The sequence below is a fragment of the Scyliorhinus torazame genome, chromosome 9 (genome assembly GCF_047496885.1).
Source record: "Scyliorhinus torazame isolate Kashiwa2021f chromosome 9, sScyTor2.1, whole genome shotgun sequence".
NCBI classification, from domain to species: Eukaryota; Metazoa; Chordata; class Chondrichthyes; order Carcharhiniformes; family Scyliorhinidae; genus Scyliorhinus; species Scyliorhinus torazame.
In genome coordinates, this window is record NC_092715.1 from 158008695 (window position 1) to 158028186 (window position 19492).

At 49.8% G+C, this 19492-nt stretch overlaps 1 protein-coding gene across 2 annotated transcripts in view; it reads right to left on the bottom strand.

Annotated features, from left to right (window-relative positions):
• Nucleotides 1–19492, bottom strand: part of LOC140429541 (kinesin-like protein KIF27) — a 187551-nt gene that overhangs the window by 8734 nt on the left and 159325 nt on the right. For both annotated transcript variants that reach the window (XM_072516669.1, XM_072516670.1), the window contains one exon: nt 14213–14380. In XM_072516669.1, the coding sequence (XP_072372770.1) occupies nt 14213–14380 (168 nt within the window). The remainder of the gene's footprint in view (nt 1–14212; nt 14381–19492) is intronic.

The following is a 19492-nucleotide window of genomic DNA, read 5'->3' on the forward strand; positions in this document are numbered from 1 at the left end:
GGTTGTTACAGGTGCCGGGGTTTAGATATTGCAGTAAGCTCAGGGAAGGTGGTAAAAGAGGGGGAGGGGTGGCATTGTTAGTCAAGGACAGTATTACGGTGGTTTGATGAGGACTCGTCTACTGAGGTAGTATGGGCTGAGGTTAGAAACAGGAAAGGAGAGGTCACCCTGTTAGGGGTTTTCTATAGGCCTCCGAAAAGTTCCAGAGATGTAGAGGAAAGGATTGCGAAGATGATTCTGGATAGGAGCGAAAGCAACAGGGTAGTTGTTATGGGGGACTTTAACTTTCCAAATATTGACTGGAAACGCTATAGTTTGAGTACTTTAGATGGGTCCGTTTTTGTCCAATGTGTGCAGGAGGGTTTCCTGACACAGTATGTAGATAGGCCAACGAGAGGCGAGGCCATACTGGATTTGGTACTGGGTAATGAACCAGGGCAGGTGTTAGATTTGGAGGTAGGAGAGCACTTTGGTGATAGTGACCACAATTCGATTAAGTTTACTTTAGTGATGGAAAGGGATAGGTATATACCGCAGGGCAAGAGTTATATCTAGGGGAAAGGCAATTATGATGCGATGAGGCAAGACTTAGGATGCATCAGATGGAGAGGAAAACTGCAGGGGATGGGCACAATGGAAATGTGGAGCTTGTTCAAGGAACAGCTACTGCGAGTCCTTGATAAGTATGTACCTGTCAGGCAGGGAGGAAGTGGTCGAGCAAGGGAACCGTGGTTTACTAAAGCAGTCGAAACACTTGTCAAGAGGAAGAAGGAGGCTTATGTAAAGATGAGACATGAAGGTTCAGTTAGAGCGCTCAAGAGTTACAAGTTAGCTAGGAAGGACCTAAAGAGAGAGCTAAGAAGAGCCAGGAGGGGACATGAGAAGTCTTTGGCAGGTAGGATCAAGGATAACCCTAAAGCTTTCTATAGATATGCCAGGAATAAACGAATGACTAGGGTAAAAGTAGGCCCAGTCAAGGACAGTAGCGGGAAGTTGTGCTTGGAGTCCGAGGAGATAGGAGAGGTGCTAAATGAATATTTTTCGTCAGTATTCACACAGGAAAAAGACAATGTTGTCGAGGAGAATACTGAGATTCAGGCTACTAGACTAGAAGGGCTTGAGGTTCATAAGGAGGAGGTGTTAGCAATTCTGGAAAGTGTGAAAATAGGTAAGTCCCCAGGGCCGGATGGGATTTATCCTAGGATTCTCTGGGAAGTTAGGGAGTAGATTGCTGAGCCTTTGGCTTTGATCTTTAAGTCATCTTTGTCTACAGGAATAGTGCCAGAAGACTGGAGGATAGCAAATGTTGTCCACTTGTTCAAGAAGGGGAGTAGAGACAACCCAGGTAACTATAGACCAATGAGCCTTACTTCTGTTGTGGGCAAAATCTTGGAAAGGTTTATAAGAGATAGGATGTATAATCATCTGAAAAGGAATAATTAGATTAGAGATAGTCAACACGGTTTTGTGAAGGGTAGGTCGTGCCTCACAAACCTTATTGAGTTCTTTGAGAAGGTGACCAAACAGGTGGATGAGGGTAAAGAAGTTGATGTGGTGTATATGGATTTCAGTAAAGCATTTGATAAGGTTTCCCACAGTAGGCTACTGCAGAAAATACAGAGGCATGGGATTCAGGGTGATTTAGCAGTTTGGATCAGAAATTGGCTAGCTGGAAGAAGACAAAGGGTGGTGGTTGATGGGAAATGTTCTGACTGGAGTCCAGTTACTAGTGGTGTATCACAAGGATCTGTTTTGGAGCCACTGCTGTTTGTCATTTTTATAAATGACCTGGAGGAGGGTGTAGAAGGATGGGTGAGAAAATGTGCAGATGATACTAAAGTCGGTGGAATTGTGGACAGTGCAGAAGGATGTTACAAGTTACAGATGGACATAGATAAGCTGCAGCGCTGGGCTGAGAGGTGGCAAATGGAGTTTAATGCAGAAAAGTGTGAGGTGATTCATTTTGGAAGGAATAACAGGAAGACAGAGTACTGGGCTAATGGTAAGATTCTTGGCAGTGTGGATGAGCAGAGAGATCTCGGTGTCCATGTACATAGATCCCTGAAAGTTGCTACCCATGTTGAGAGGGTTGTTAAGAAGGCGTACGGTGTGTTAGCTTTTATTGGTAGAGGGATTGAGTTTCGGAGCCATGAGGTCATGTTGCAGCTGTACAAAACTCTGGTGCGGCCGCATTTGGAGTATTGCGTGCAATTCCGGTCGCCGCATTATAGGAAGGATGTGGAAGCATTGGAAAGGGTGCAGAGGAGAATGTTGCCTGGTATGGAGGGAAGATCTTATGAGGAAAGGCTGAGGGACTTGAGGCTGTTTTCGTTAGAGGGAAGAAGGTTAAGAGGTGACTTAATTGAGGCATACAAGATGATCAGAGGATTGGATAGGGTGGACAGTGAGAGCCTTTTTCCTCAAGTGGTGATGTCTAGCACGAGGGGACATAGCTTTAAATTGAGGGGAGATAGACATAAGACAGATGTCAGAGGTAGGTTCTTTACTCGGACAGTAGTAAGGGCGTGGAATGCCCTGCCTGCAACAGTAGTGGACTCGCCAACACTAAGGGCATTCAAATGGTCATTGGATAGACATATGGACGATAAGGGAATAGTGTAGATGTGCTTTAGAGTGGTTTCACAGGTCGGTTCAACATCTAGGGCCGAAGGGCCTGTACTGCGCTGTAATGTTCTATAGCCATTGCGAAGCCCCTCCAAAACCTTTCAAGCGCCGGACACGCCCAGAACATATGGGCGTGATTTGCTGGGCCCCCCGAACACCTGTCCTCTACCCCCAAAAACTTACACATCCTCGCCCCTGTCATATGCGCTCTGTGCACCACTTTAAACTGGATCAGGCTGAGCCTGGCACAAGACGAGGAATTAACCCTGCCCAGGGCATCAGCCCACAGGCTCTCATCCAGCTCCTCACCCAGCTCCTCCCCCCACTTGCCCTTCAGCTCCTCCACCGAGGCTTCCTCCACCTCCTGCAGCTCCTGGTAAATCACCGAGACCTTACCCTCTCCGACCCACACACCCAAAATCACCTGTCCTGTATCCTCCGGGCCGGCAGCAGCGGAAATTCCCCTACCTGCGTCCTCACAAACGCCCTGACTTGCATATACCTGAAGGCATTTCCCGGGGGTAACCCAAATTTCTCTTCCAGCGCCCTCAGACTGGCAAATGTCCCGTCAATGAATATGTCCCCCATCCTTTTAATTCCCGCCCGATGCCAATTTAGAAATCCGCCATCCATCATGCCCGGTGCAAACCTATGGTTGTTCCGTATCGGGGACCAAACCGAGGCCCCCACCTCCCCTCTGTGCCATCTCCACTGCCCCAGATCCTCAGTGTCGCCGCCACCACCGGGCTCGTGGTGTACCGCGTCGGCGGTAGCGGCAACGGTGCTGTCACCAGTGCCCCCAGGCTAGTACCCACACATGACATTGCCTCCAGTCTTTTCCACACCACCCCCTCTCCCTCCATTACCCATTTCCGAATCATTGCCACATTAGCTGCCCAGTAGTAGCTACACAGATTCGGCAGCACCAGCCCCCCCCCCCCCCCCCCCCACCCACCCACCCCCCCGCCTGCGCTCCAAGAACAGTCTCTTAACCCTCGGGGTCTTACTTGCCCATATGAACCCCATAATGCTCTTGCTCACTCGCTTGAAAAAGGCCTTTGCGATGAGAATAGGCAGGCACTGGAACACGAACAGGAACCTAGGGAGGACCGTCATCTTAACGGACTGCACCCTACCCGCCAGGGAGAGTGGCAACACATCCCACCTCCTAAATTCCTCCTCCATCTGGTCTACCAACCGCGCCAAGTTGAGCTTGTGCAGGACCCCCCAACACCTGGCCACCTGGATACCCAAATACCGGAAACTCCTCTCCACCCTCTTGAGCGGCAGCTCCTCCAGCCTCCTCTCCTGACCCCTCGCATGCACCACAAAGAGCTTACTCTTCCCAACATTGAGCTTGTATCCTGAGAAGTCTCCAAACTCCCTAAGGGTCTGCATGACATCTGCCATCCCCTCCACTGGATCTGCAATATACAAAAGCAGGTCATCTGCATATAACGAGACCCGATGCTCCTCCCCTCCCCAGACCAACCCCCTCCAGTTTCTAGACTCCCTTAGGGCCATAGCCAGCGGCTCAATTGCCAGTGCAAACAGCAGGGGGGACAGGGGGCACCCCCGTCTCATCCCATGGTACAACCTGAAGTACTCTGACCTCAGCCGATGCGTCAATACGCTCGCCAGTGGGGCCTGGTATAACAATTTGACCCATCCTATGAACCCCTCCCTGAACCCAAACCTGCCCAGCACTTCCCACAGGTACTCCCACTCCACCCAATCAAAGGCCTTCTCCGCGTCCATTGCCACCACCACTTCAGCTTCCCCCCCCTCCGAGGGCATCATGATCACATTCAGGAGCCTCCGCACATTTGCATTCAACTGCCTGCCCTTCACAAACCCCGTCTGATCCTCATGTATTAGTCCCGGGACACAATCCTCAATCCTAGTGGCCAGGACCTTCGCCAACAACTTGGCATCCACATTAAGGAGCAAAACCGGCCTGTACGAGCAACATTGCAGCGGGTCCTTGTCCCGCTTGAGGATAAGCGAGATCAGCGCGCGAGACATCGTCCGGGGAAGAATCCCTTCCTCCTTCGCCTCGTTGAAGGTTCTCACCAACAACGGACCCAAAAGTTTCACAAATTTCCTATAGAATTCGACCGGGAACCCATCCGGCCCCGGGGCCTTGCCCGCCTGCATACTCCCCAACTCCCTTCAACCTGTCCCTCCTCCACCCTCGGGAACCTCAATTGGTCCAGGAACCGCCGCACCCCCCCCCCCCCCCCCCCCCCCTCCCCCCCCTCCGGGGGTTCTGACTTGTACAGGTTCCCGTAGAAATCCCTGAAGACCTCATTTATTTTGGCCGGACTCCGCACCGTGTTCCCCCCTCTGTCCCTGATTCCTCCAATTTCCCTCGCCACCTCCCTCCTCCGTAGCTGATGCGCCAGCATTCGGCTCGCCTTCTCCCCATACTCGTACGCTGTCCCCTGCAGCTTTCTCTACTGGGCCTCAGCTTTCCCCGTAGTCAGCAGATCAAACTCCGTTTGGAGGCTCCGGCGCTCCTTCAGCAGCCCCCCTTCAGAGGAATCCTATCCACCCTCAGTATCTCCCCCACCAATCTCGCCCTCTCCATCCTCTCCCTCTTCTCCCTGTGAGCCCTGATTGAGATTAGCTCGCCCCTGACCACCGCCTTCAGCGCCTCCCAAACCACACTAACCGCTACCTGCCCATTATCATTGGCCTCTATGTACGTTTGAATGTACCCCCGGACCCACCCACAGACCTCCTCATCCGCCAGCAGTCCCACATCCATGCGCCACAGCGGGCGCTGGTCCCTCTCTTCCCCCAACTCCAGCTCCACCCAGTGCGGGGCGTGGTCCGAAATCACTATGGCCGAGTACTCCGTCCCCTCCACTCTTGGGATCAACGCCCTACTCACCACAAAGACGTCTATCCGTGAATAGGCCTTGTGCACATGGGAAAAGAAGGAGAACTCTCTCGCCACTGGCCTGGCAAACCTCCACGGATCCACTCCCCCCATCTGATCCATAAACCCCCTCAGAACCTTGGCCGCAGCTGGCCTCTTGCCCAACCTCAACCTAGATCGATCGGGTCCAGTACCGTATTGAAGTCCCCCCCCCATTATCAGACTCCCCGCCTCTAGATCTGGGATCCGTCTCAGCATGCGCTTCATGAACCCTGCATCGTCCCAGTTCGGGGCATACACATTCAGCAGCACCACCTGGGTCCCCTGCAGTCTACCACTCACCATCACATATCGGCCCCCATTATCTGCCACAATACTCATCGCCTCGAACGTCATCCGCTTGCTCACCAGGATTGCAACCCCCCTATTCTTCGCATCCAGCCCTGAGTGAAAGACCTGCCCCACCCATCCCGTCCTCAGCCTGAACTGATCCGCCACCTTCAGGTGCGTCACCTGCAACATAGCAACATCTGCCTTCAGTCCCTTTAAGTGCGCGGACACCCAGGCCTTCTTGACCGGCCCATTCAGACCTCTCACGTTCCACGTGATCAGCCGGATCGGGGGACTACCCGCCCACGCCCTGCCGACTAGCCATCTCCTTTCTTAGGCCAGCCACGTGCCCACGCCTCCCGCACTCTCCATCCCCCCAGGCGGGGCTCCCCGCCCCAACTCTCCCTCTTATCTCCAGCTCCCCCTCAGTCAGTACAGCAGCAACCCAGTCACCTCCCCCCCCACCCCAGGCCAGGGAGTTGCCTCGCCCCCTTGCTCCCCCCATTGCACTCCCATAAGTCAGCTGACTCCTGCTGACCCCAGCCGCTCCTCCCTGTGCCGACGATCCCCCGATTGAATTCCCCCTCGAAGTCATCCGGCCCCCCCCCCTTCAAGCGCGGGGAACAGCCCCTCTAAATCGATACACGTGCCCAGAAAACACACACATCAAATCAAATCGCCCCCTTCCCATTACCCAGCAACCCCACAACCTGCAGCAAACCATTAATTCGAGTCCAGCTTTTCATTTTGGATGAAGGTTCGTCCGGCGTATCAAAATAATGGTGTCGGTCCTGAAAAGTGACCCACAGTCGCGCTGGCTGCAGCAGCCCAAATTTCACCCCCTTTCGATGGAGAACCGCCTTGGCCCGGTTGAATCCTGCCCTCTTCTTGGCCAGCTCTGCACTCCAGTCCTGGTAGATGCGGATTTCTGTGTTCTCCCACCTGCTGCTCCGCTCCTTTTTCACCCACCTCAGGACACACTCCCGGTCTGTAAAACGGTGAAACCGCACCACCATAGCCCTCGGCGGCTCATTCGCCCTCGGCCTCCTTGCCAGGACTCTGTGTGCCCCATCCAGCTCCAGGGGCCTCAGGAAGGCTCCCGGGCCCATTAGCGTGCCCAGCATCGTGGCTACATACGCCCTGACATCAGACTCCTCCACACCTTCAGGGAGCCCCAGAATCCGCAGATTCTTCCTCCTCGACCTGTTCTCCAGGTCCTCGAACTTCTCCTGCCACTTTTTGTGCAGCCCCTTGTGCGCCTCCACTTTCACCGCCAGGCCCAGGATCTCATCCTCGTGGTCCGAGGCTTTCTGCTGCACCTCTTTAATCGCCGTCCCCTGCGCCCTCTGGGTCTCCACCAGCCTCTCGATTGACGCCTTCATAGGGGCCAACATCTCCGCCTTCAACTCCGCAAAGCAGCTTTTCAAAAATTCCTGCTGCACCCGAGACCACTGAGCCCACGCTGCCTGGTCTGCACCCGCCGCCATCTTGCTTTTCTGCCCTTGCTCTCCTCTCTTTTCCAGTGCCGCTTTTTTGACCATTCCGCTCCCGGTCCACTCCATACAGTGCGGGGCGAACCTCACTGCTGCCTTCCCACACCGGGAATCGTCGTCCAAGTGCCGCTGGGGCTCCTTAAAAGGGCCCAAAAATCCGTTCACAGCGGGAGCTGCCGAACATGCGACCTACCCAGGCATAGCCACAACCGGAAGTCCAGAATGGTGTTGTTTTGAAGGCCTCTGAGCAGAACATTTGCTTCCAGTCATGGGACCATAGTTACAGTTCTTCTTGGGCTGCAGCATGACAAGAGAGATGGGACAGAGGTAGCAGAGGTGGGAAGTTGTTTGCAGTGGGAGGAGGGCTTTCAACAGGATGATTTGCAAACCTAGACCTTCAGGGAGCATTTCTCCTACCTCTCCCTCATCAAGGAGCAATGTCTGTGATGGTTAAGTTTCATCAAGGAGGTGGTCACAGTACTGCTGAACCTGTAACGGCAGAGAAGCAAGAGGAGGTGGGCACTGCCAGTGGCAATCAAAGGCTACTTTGACCCCGACGTTGGGTGGCTTATGCCTCTGCTGCAATGAAAGCTGAGACATTGCCCATCAGATACTGCATCACAGCTAGGCTCCGTGAAGTTGGTCACCTCCATGTGTGAAGCCCTATGCCAAGTTGGAGTTGGACTCCTCCATGACCTTTGACAGGGCAAACTAGCACACACTAAGAATTTTGGGCACACATGTTCATCAGCCCTTTTTTGTATCAACAACCTCATTGGAGTCCCTGTCCTCTGTGTTGCTGGCACAAGTGCTATTTTTCCCCCAACTTATGCCTGGTGACTCATAAAGTAGAAAGAATCATAGAAAGTTTAACAGGACAGTAAGGCATAGTACTGCCCATCGTGTTTGCGCTGGCTGAAGTATGAGTCACCAAGCCCAATCCCACTTTCCAGCATTTCATTCATTGCCCTGCAGGTTACAGCACTGAGGTGCATTTCAAGACACCTTTTAAATGAATTGAGGGTTTCTGCCTCTAGTACCCTTTCAGACAGAGAGTTCTAGACCTCAACTCTCTAGATGAAAAACATTTTTCTTATCTCCCCTCTAATCTACCAGTACTTTAAATCTATGTCCCCTAGTCACTCATGTCTCTGCAAAGGCCTTTATCATCCACTCTATCCAAGTCTTCACAATTTTGTAATTCTCAATAAAATCTCCTTTCAGACTCCTCTGTTCTGAGGAGGACAACCCAACCCTATCTAATCTTTCCTCATAGCTACATTTTTTTAGTCCTGGCAACATCTTTTTAAATCTCCTTTACCCTCTCTGATGCAATTACATCCTTTCTGTAATGAGGTGACTAGAACTCCACACAATGCTCAAGTTGTGGCCTAACTAATGTTTTTTAAATTTCCAGCAAAACCCCCCCTGCTCTGAAATTCTATACCCTAGCCAATAAAGGAAAGATTCCATACACCTTCTTACCAACCTTAGCAATCTGTCTTTCTACACTCAAGGATCTATGGACGTTCACTCCAAGGTCCCTCACTTCCTCTACACCTCTCAATATTCTCCCATTAATTGTGCATTCCTTTGCCTTGTTTGAACTCCACAAATGCATCACCTCCCACTTCTCTGGGTTGAATTCCATTTGCCCACTTGATCAGTCCATTGATATATTCCTGCAGTCCACAGCAACCCTCCTCACTATCAACAACATGGGCAATCTTTGTGTTGGCTGCAAACTTGATCATGCCCCCCACATTTTATGTCCAAATTGTCAATATATACCACAAAAAGAAGGGACATAGTCCTGAATCCTGTCGAACCCCACTAAAAACAGACTCCTAGTTGCAGAAACTCCTATCAACAATTACCATGTTTTTCCTGCCACTGAGCCCATCTTGTATCCAGTTGCTACATTCTCCTAGAAACCAAGGATTTTTGTTTACCCAGTCTGCCATGTGGGACTTTGTCAAAAACTTCTCTAAAATCCATGCAGACCACATCAACTGCACTACCCTCATCATTCCTCCTCAAAGAAGTTAGACACAACTTTCTCTTAACAAATCCATGCTGACTACAGTCATAGAGGTTTACAGCACAGAAACAGGCTCTTCGGCCCAACTTGTCCATGCCTCCCAGTTTTTACCACTTAGCTATTCCCAATTGCCCGCATTTGGCACATACCCATCTAACCCATATAACTATATAAATGCTTTTTAAAAGACAAAATTGTACCCCATTCCAGACACTCACCACTTCCTTGGTGAAGAAATTGCTCCTCCGGACCCTTTTGTATCTCTCCCCTCTCTCCTTAAACCTATGCCCTCTAATTTTAGACTCCCCTATCTTTGGGAAAAGATGTTGACTATGCCCTTCATTATTTTATAGATCTCTATAAGATCACCCCTAAACCTCCTACACTCCAGGAAAAAAGTCCCAGTCTATCCAGCCTATCTATCACTAATGAGATGAACTCCAACAACATTCAAGAAGCTCAACATCATCCAGGACAAGGCAGCCAGGTTGATTGCTCCCCCTTCCAGAAACATTCAAACCTTTCACAACTGACTAACAGTGACAGCCATATGTACCATCTACAAGATGCACTGCAGTAACTCATCAAGGTTCCTTAGACAGCACCTTCCAAACCCACGACCATTAATAATAATAATAATCTTTACTAGTGTCACAAGTAGGCTTACATTAACACTGCAATGAAGTTATTGTGAAAATCCCACCATCTAGAAGGACAAGAGCAGCAGATACCTGGGAATCCTACAACCTGGAGGTTCCCCTCCCAGTCACTCACCACTCTGACTTGGAAATATATCGCTGGGGCAACATCCTGGAACTCCCTCCCTAACAGCACAGTGGGTGTACCTACACCTCAGGGACTGCAGCGGTTCAACAAGGCAACTCACCGCACCTTCTGAAGGGCAACTAGGGATGGACAATAACTGCTGGCCTAATCAGCGACGCCCACATCCAGTAAATGAATTTAAAAACAGGTCTTAGACATACATGTTTAAACATTGATTATTTATTGGTCACCCTTAACTTTGCACAGATCCCAGTTACTGCAATGCATGGTGCTGTGCCCATGCAGGCTCCATCTAGACTGTTTACCATGCAGATCTACCCGGTGGTAGTCTCCAGTCCCACATTAACCCTTGTCCTGCCGAGCACCTTTACTTTACAAGGCACTCATTACAAATACCCAATCTGCTAGAGTGTTATGCACTACCGAGAGTTTTCTGATCAGAAAATGCAAGTATATCAATCACCTGTGAGTCGTACAGCTTCTATATCATCTCCACATGTTAAATCTGGATTAGTCCATGCCCTTTTAAGTGACCATTGATTCAGTCTCTCAGAACTGATTCAAATAACTTGTGCACTACTGAGGTTAGACTGACTGGCCAGTAATTATTTGGTCTATCCCTCGCTCCCTTTTTAAACAAAGGTACAATGTTAGGTGTCCTCCAATGCTCCGGCGCCACACCTGTATCCAACGAGGATTGAAAACTTCTGCTATTTCATCCCTGCCTTTTTTTTTTAATAAACAGCCTGGGGTACATACACATGCAAATCCTGCCTCTATAATAGCCTCTAAGGTATATAGGGTGTCAGTATAAGAGCTGGTGGCTGCAAGTGTCAGATCATTTGGCAGTGCTTCTTCCCCAGAGGTGTGCTCTTCCGCTCATCCTCAGACACCACTAGCTTTTCAGGGGAGATGTTGGTTTTGGGTTAATGTCACTGAATCAGTAATCCAGGGGCCCAAGCGAATGCTCTGGGGGACATGGATTAAAATTCCATCATGGCAGCTGGTGGAATTTGAATTCAATTAATAAGTCTGGAATTAAAAGCTAATCTCAATAATGGTCACCATGACTATCATCAATTGTCACAAAAACCTATCTGGTTTCACTAATGTCCTTTAGGGAAGGAAACCATATCCGGTTTGGTCTGGTCTGCATGTGATTCCACAGAAATGATTCTGAAATTACCACTTGTAGCCACCTAAAATGGCTGATTCCCGATTAATTTGGCCAAAACCCGATATAAAATGGCTAACCGAAAAGGCTGATGGGAAAAGCAGCCAACAGGACACAAACGAACAGCTGCAGACAGAATAGCGTATTCGGCTCTGGGGAAGTCGGCCCAGATCGATACCTGCGACTATTAGCAGCACATCAACACAGACATTTGCAGTTTAATCGGCTATCCCCGGGAACAATTGCAACATATTAGCAATTGAATGCCAGGCCAGACCTCTCGGCGCCTGCAGTGGCCGAAACAAAGACAGGTGAACGACCACCCCCTGATCGAGGAATCGCCCCATTATTGGAGCATATCGAACCCAGTGATTGGGAACAAGTCCAATCACTTGGGACTCAGGGTCAAGGGCGCCCCGAGAGGCGGGAAGCCCCTGGGCCCTATAAATTGAGGGGCCAAGTTCAGATCTCTCTCTGTCCCTTCTTCTCCTGCTCGCAACCTTCGCAAGAACATCGACCAGAAACAGTAAGTTTGACTCCAGCGATCGCTACCCGATAGAGACTCCTAGCCATCGACCCGTATCAGCCTTTTGAATCCCGCAGGCCAGACCCAATTCGATAAGCCATTTGCTTCCCTGACCTGGTGGGCCATCCCCAAAAGTTAACTATTGGCCAGTAGTGGTAGGTAGTGATATAGAAAGTAGGATTATTGTGTAAGTATTTATTGCTGTACATAATAAATGACCGTTGATTTCAATCTTACTAAGCGGTGTGCTGTCCTATTAATCATAACTCGGGCTTGAACCACGTGGCGGTATCCGAAAGATACTTGGCGACTCGTGAGCAAAGGTGACCTAATCAGAGGTAATAAAACTAAGGCTAATAAGAGCAACACACTTCAAGGGCAATTAGGGATGGGCAACAAATACCAGTGATGCCCACATCCATGAAATACTGTTTTTAAAGGTGGTAGTTCTTGGGTACTTTAGAGCATAAGTGTTCTATCCTAACATCCCTTGATTCCCTTAGCATCCATAAATCTGTCAATCTCAGGCTTGAATGTACTCAACTGCTCAGCATCCACAGCTTGCTGTGTTGAAGAATTCCAAAAGTTCACAATCCTTTCAGTGAAGAAATTTCTCTTCATCTCAGTCCTAAAGGAGCAACCCCTCATTCTGAACCTACGACCCCTAGTTCTAGACTCTCCGCAAAGGAAAAACATCACTCCACCACCTACCATGTCAAGCTCCTTAAGAATTCTATACGTTTCAATGAGATCCCCTTTCATTGTTTTAAACTCTCGGGAATATAGGCCTAGTTTATCCAATAAAATGATGATGATCAGGGCGGCACGTTAGTGCAGTGGTTAGCACTGTTTTTAAAATTTTTTTTAGAGAATGTGCAAACTCCACATGGACAGTGACCCAGAGCCAGGATCGAACCTGGGACCTCGGCGCTGTGAGGCAGCAGTGCTAACCATTACGCCACTGTGCTGCCCGTGGCTAGCATTGTTGCCTACGCTGCTGAGGGCCCGGATTTGATCCCGGCCCCGGGTGACTGTCGGTGTGGAGTTGGCATATTCGCCCCATGTCTGCGTGGGTTTCACCCGCAAAACCCAAAGATGTGCAGGGTAGGTGGACTTAATTGGTGCCCCTTAATTGAAAAAAAATTATTGGGTCTTCTAAAAATAAAAATCTATATATTTTTTAAATGTTGATGATATGGAATAGAGTAGATAAAAATAAACAGTTTCTAGTGATTGAGAGGTCTACAACGATGGGACACCAATACAAGAATAAATGTAGGAGAATTGGGCAGAGAATCTTTTTTTTAAAATAACTACACAAAACTGTGAGGTAATGGAATAGACCAAGATTACATGATTGAAGTTCCAACTATTTCAGAATTTAAGAACAGGATACTTAAATGGATGAAGAAAAGGGAACAAATGGATAAGGAAAAAGGGCAGACGTTTAGGATTATGACTGCTGCTCATGTAGTTACAAATGTCAACATGGACTGGTTACATAGGAATATAGGGAAGATTTAAGGCACAGGAGGAAGCCATTCAGCCCATCGCTGTGGTTGGGCCAGTCAAAATCAGATTGCCAATATTTTGAGAAAGTAGTTTCATTTTCTTTAAAATCAAAAGCCAAGAGATGGCAGTGATGTAGCACGCTGGAACTCCAGAATGTGTACAGTAATCTTCTGATTTCTGCTATATTATTGTGGAGACATTGAGCAAAATCTAAATACAGTCACTGAGAGATAAACATCAGGGACATATAGGCAATTTGCACTAATCTCCAGCAACTAGTCATAGAGTTAGTATGGAACAGAAGGAGGTCTTTCGGCCTATTGAACCTGTCGTGTTAGGTCCACTGGTCTAACACTGGCTGCAACTGGATGCAGCTTAGATCAGAAAGATACTCCAGACCTTGAAGTTAGTTCAATCCGGTTTATTGAACTAATAGCACAGTTAGCACAGTTCTCTGTGAGTTCGACTCTGCTAACTTAAATGTGGTTACTCTGTCTGACTGAACCAGACTAGCTCTTAGCCACGTGGTGGAGGTGTGAGATTGTAACAACACCCTTGACTGACTCTCTAGATGTTCATCAGTGAAAAGAGGCAGAGTGTGAGTGCCTCGTGTCCTTTATAGTCATATCCCACCCTTGAGTGTCCTGCCTGCTTATTGGTCATGTCCTGTTCTCGGTGTCCATTAGCTGCTTATCTGTATATCATTATGTGTGTGTCTGCATATCATGACAGAACCCATATCCAGTAAATGTGTGGAGAAGAAAGATTTGGGGAAAATAAGAAAAATAAATTGTTTCCATGAAAAATAATTGAAAGCATGAATAATAAAGCAGTTAAGTACTTCTTAAAGTTGCCACTTGCTGGTTCTGGTTTAGAGGTTCGACCAATTCCCGCAGTTTTTTCTTCAGTTCTCGGCTTGTTTTTTTATAGAAGTACAGGTCCTTCTCCAGTTGTTGGATTTTTGACTCATATGCCTCCATGCCGTCTGAAAATCCTTCACTATTTCCGTCTGAAAGGACAGAGAATCGTTGTTTTACTTTCTAACTGTTTTTATATCAACTTCACAAAATGTACTTCAAACAGCATTCTATCATATACCATAACAATTTGCAATTATATGGCATCTGTAAATGTAGTAAAATATCACAAGGTGTTTCAAAATAGTGTTATCAACACAGTTTGACAAGTTACATAAGAAGATATTGGGCGGGATTCTCCGACCCCCCACCGTGTCGGAGAATTGCTGGGGTCGGCGTGAATCCCGCCCCCACCGTCCTCCGAATTCTCCGGACCCCCCAAAATTGCCCCAGCGTGAATCGCGCCGCCCGCCTCAGAGAATGGCGGGGACCGGCGCGACTCAATGGGCCCCGGGGCCGCCCGAATTCTCCGGGCCACAATTGGCCGAAGTCCCGCCCGTTTAACGAAGGACCCGCCGGCGTAAATCAAGGTTGGTCCCTACCGGCGGGACCCAGCTCCGTGGGCGGCCTCCGGGGTTCTCGGGGTGGCACGAGGGGATCTGGCCCCGGGAGGTGCCCCCCACAGTGGCCTGGCCTGCGATCGGGGTCCACAGATCCACGGGCGAGCCTGTGCCGTGGGGGTACTCTATTCCTCCGCATCGGCCGCTGTGGTCCTCCGCCATGGCCGATGCGGAGACGAACCCTCCCGCGCATGCGCCGGGATGACGCCAGCACATGCCCTTCGGCGCCGGTTGGCATGGCACCAAGCCCCTTCCCCGCCGGCCGGCGGGGCGCAAACCACTCCGGGGCGGGCCCAGCCCCTGAAGGAGCGGAGGATTCTGCATCTTTGGGGCGGCCCGACGCCGGAGTGGTTCACGCCACTCCTCGCCGCCGGAACCCCCCCACCCCGCCGGGTAGTGGAGAATCCCGCCCATTAGCACAAATGACCGAAAGCTTGGCTAAAGAGGTGGGTTTTAAGGAGTGTCTTAAATGGGGAGAAAATGGTTGATAGGCAGAGAGGATAAGCGAGGGAATTCAAGAGCAGGAGGCCATACTTGGAGCAGCAGGATTAGAGGAGAGCTATATGGTTAGTCAAGGATAGGGAAAGGAAAGACCATGGAAGGATTTAAAACGAAGCATGAGAATTTCTAAACTGAGTTGTTGCTGGAGCGGGGTCCAATGTTGTTAATGAGCACAGGGGTGATGGGTGAATAGGACTTGGGTGTGAGTTAGGATACTGGCAGAGTCTTGGATAAGCTCATGGATTTGTAAAGTGCAAGATGGAAGAACAGCCAGGGAAGCATTTAAATACTCAAGTCCAGATGTTATAAAGTCATAGATAAGGATTTCAGTAGCAGACGAGGCATTGAGTAGGTAACGTTAGGAAGGTGAGAGTAGGTAGTCCTGATGATAGAGCAGAAACGTGGTCAGAAGGTCACCTTGGGGTCAAATTTAACACCAAAGAAGTATCTGGTCTGGTTTAGCCTCAAACAATTGCCAGGGAAAAGGATGAAACTGGTGGCTCAGAAACAGAGTTTGCAGCAGGGCCTGAAGACAATAGCTCTTCCTGTTACTTAGTGGAAGGAAATTTCTTCCCAACCAGTACTGAATGTCAGGAAAGTAGTGAAACATATCAGAAACAGTATAGGGGTTTGGAAAGGTCCTGGTGAGATAAATGTTGTCAGCTTATATTTGGAACCGGATGTTGCATGCTCAGATGACATTACTGAGGAGCAACAAGTAAATAGGAAATATGAAGGGGCCAAGGATACATCCTTATGGGGCTCCAGAGGTAATTCGTAGGCCGGATCGGCTCCTCAGAGATCGGGCCACCATTTTGAAAGGGTGTCCATCTCTAAGTGAGCTTGAGGGTCCCCCACATTCCCCACCTATGGGTAATGTCACCCACCCACACACATGGGCACTACCCCCCACCCCCCCCCCCCCCCCCCCCCCTCTCCGGGAGCCCCAGCCTTCGCCCCTCCCGAAACCTTCCGGAGGCTCCTTCATACCTGCCCTTCACCCCTCCCCCTCGCCATCTTTCATAATCCCAGCCCCCAAACCTCCTCTCATGGACATGGCCCCCTCAGGCCCTGACCCTCAGCTGTGCCACCTGGGCCCCAACCTGGCAGTACTCTCTGGCAGTGCCAGGGTGTAGTGCTAAGGTGCCAGCCTGGCAGTGCCCAGGTGCCCGGGAGACACCCTTCCCTGTCTCTGACCACCCAGGGGTCTCTAATAGCCCGGGAGACAGCCCTGGTGCGGACTAGTACGAATCGGCACCTGGCTGGGGTCTCCCTGGGAAGCCGATAGATGCCGGGAGCAGGTTAGATCCTGCGTCCGTGCAAGTCCCACCCACCAGATCTGGTTACAGATCGCAATGTCTCGTGAGATCTGTAAGATCATGCGAGGCGCAACGGCCATCAGCAAGCCTAGGGGAAGCCTCCCTGGCATCTACTGGCTACGTCCCACTCGGATCCCACTCCCGCAGAGGTGAACTTTGCAAGTGATATCAGAATATATGAGGTACTAGCTGTACTCATTACATTTTGACAAGTAATTTTGGTGTGAGCAACTAACGAGAACCATGCTGGGTGGAGAAATACCAGCTAGGGTTCTCACTCTTCATTTCTATCAAATGATCCCTTTTTATAATCTGTATGTGGTTGAAGTCCCTAGACATTGGGCATGTAGAGGCAGAATCTAGTTCATAGGGAGCAAAGGGCTTGTCAGTGATAGTATTGGAAGACACTGAAAGGGAAAGAAACAATGGGAATACAAACCAGATAACCAAAATAATATCTGGAAAATATATAGGATTGCTCCCATCTTGAGGCTTGAAATACCGTTTATGCTGATCCATTGGCAGAAGTGTGGTGAAGTGGACCACAAGGCTATCTCAGCAGAAAAGCTCATACACCATACCAAATTATAGGGCTCAGATCATTTGAGCAGAACTAGGAGGCATAGCCTCAAAATAAGTGGAAGTAGATTTAGGACTGAGCTTAGGAGGAACTTCTTTAGCCAAATGGTTGTGAATCTATAGCATTCCCTGCCGAGTGAAGCAGTTGAGGCTCCTTCATTTAAATGTTTTCAAGATAAAGATAGATAGCTTTTTGAAGAATAAAGGAATAAAGGGTTATAGTGTTCGGGTGGGAAAGTGCAGCTGAGTCCACAAAGGATCATCCGTGGGGCGGGATCCTCCGACCCCCCGCCGGGTTGGAGAATCGCCGGGGGGGCGGCGTGAATCCCGCCCCCCCAGGCCGCCGAATTCTCTGGCACCGAAAATTCGGCGGGGGCGGGAATTGCGCCGCACCGGTCGGCGGGCCCCCCCACCCCGGCGATTCTCCGGCCCGCAATAGACCGAAGTCCCACTGCTGTCATGCCAATCCCGCCAGCGTGAATCAAACCACCTACCTTACTGGCGGCGCGGGCGGGCTCCTGGGGAGGACGCTGGACGATCTGGTCCCGGGGGTGCACCCACGGTGGCCTGGCCCGCGATCAGGGCCCACCGATCCGCGCTGGGCCTGTGACGTGGGGGCACTCTTTCCCTCCGCCTCGGCCACAGCCTCCGCGATGGCCGACGCGCAAGAGTCACCCCCCCATTGCACATGCGGACTCGCCACCTAACTGCATTGTGGCAGCACCTTTATCATATGGACAGCAACAGTTCAAAAAGAAGGCCCACCACCACCATTCAGGGCAACAGGGATGGGCAATGAATGCTGACTAGCCAGCATCGACAAGGAAATGATATTTGTAAAATGAAGCAGGGAAAAAATTCATCATTAATGCTAGTTTCTCAGTTGAATTTTGAAGCATTGTTATGAAAGGATAATGTTACAGCTGTAAAGCAGAAATTCTCATTTCTAACACCTATGAGGCTGGGATTGGGAAGGATACAAGAGAGAGAGAAGATTGGCGATAGAGGTGGGAGCCAGAAAAAAATACTAAGATGCAGGGCAAGCCAGGCACGTTTTTTTTCATCATTTTAATATTATTCTTTGGCAAGAAAAAATAATTTGGAATGCAAGCAAAGCCTCTTCGTAGCAAACAGGTAGGAAGAAAGGCTAGTTGGGGGGCAAGAGAGCAGAAAAATAGGATGAAGGGTTTTCTGACATCCACTTTCACTTGGGTGAGGTCAACAAGTAGAAGTGAGAGACTTAAGGATTAGAAAGGTGTCAGCTCAAAATGGAGAGGGCATGCTACAATGGTTAAGCATGTAGCTCAAAGGGTAAAAAGTGGATTCTAATGAGGGGAAGAGGTTGGCAGAAAGAAGAAGAGTAGGGGAAACCCGAATGATCAGAGGGGTGGAAGCAATGCTAAGAGAATCACATTTACCAACAGTCTCCACCCCAAGTTCAACATGCAACTATTGGAGGCTCCTTCACCTACTACACCAGTTCCCACCGGAAAGAAGAAGGCAAAGGAGAAAAAAGCAGACACAGAAGAGGATAACAAAGCAAAATAGTGTTAAGTGGAGAAGACAGTGAAAAGAAAAACAAAAGCTGTGAGACCGTGCAAGAAGCATCCACACGCACATGGCAGGGGCAGAAAAGGGAGCAACCATATTCTCTAGATAACTGGGCTGGCTTTTATGGTGGAGCGATGACCCTGACAACAGGTTGGAATGCTGGGGAGTAGCCCTGCCTTCATCATTTTTGGGGAGCCCTGGGTAAATTCTGTTGTAATCAGGCAGTTAATGAACTGCCCTTTGTAGCCACCTAAAATGGCTGATTCCCGATTAATTTGGCCAAAACCCGATTTAAAATGGCTCACTGAAAAGGCTGATGGGAAAAGCAGCCAACAGGACACAAACGGACAGCTGCAGACAGAATAGCATATTCGGCTCTGGGGAAGTCGGCCCAGATCGATACTCAAGACCATTAGCAGCACATCAACCCAGACATCTGCAGTTTAATCGGCTATCCCCGGGAACAATTGCAACATATTAGCAATTGAATGCCGGGCCAGACCTCTCGGCGCCTGCAGTGGCCGAAACAAAGACAGGTGAACGACCACCCCCCGATCGAGGAATCGCCCCGTTATTGGACGTATCGATCCCAGTGATTGGGAACAAGTCCAATCACTTGGGACTCAGGGTCAAGGGCTGCCCCGAGAGGCAGGAAGCCCCTGGGCCCTATAAAGTAAGGGGCCAAGTTCAGATC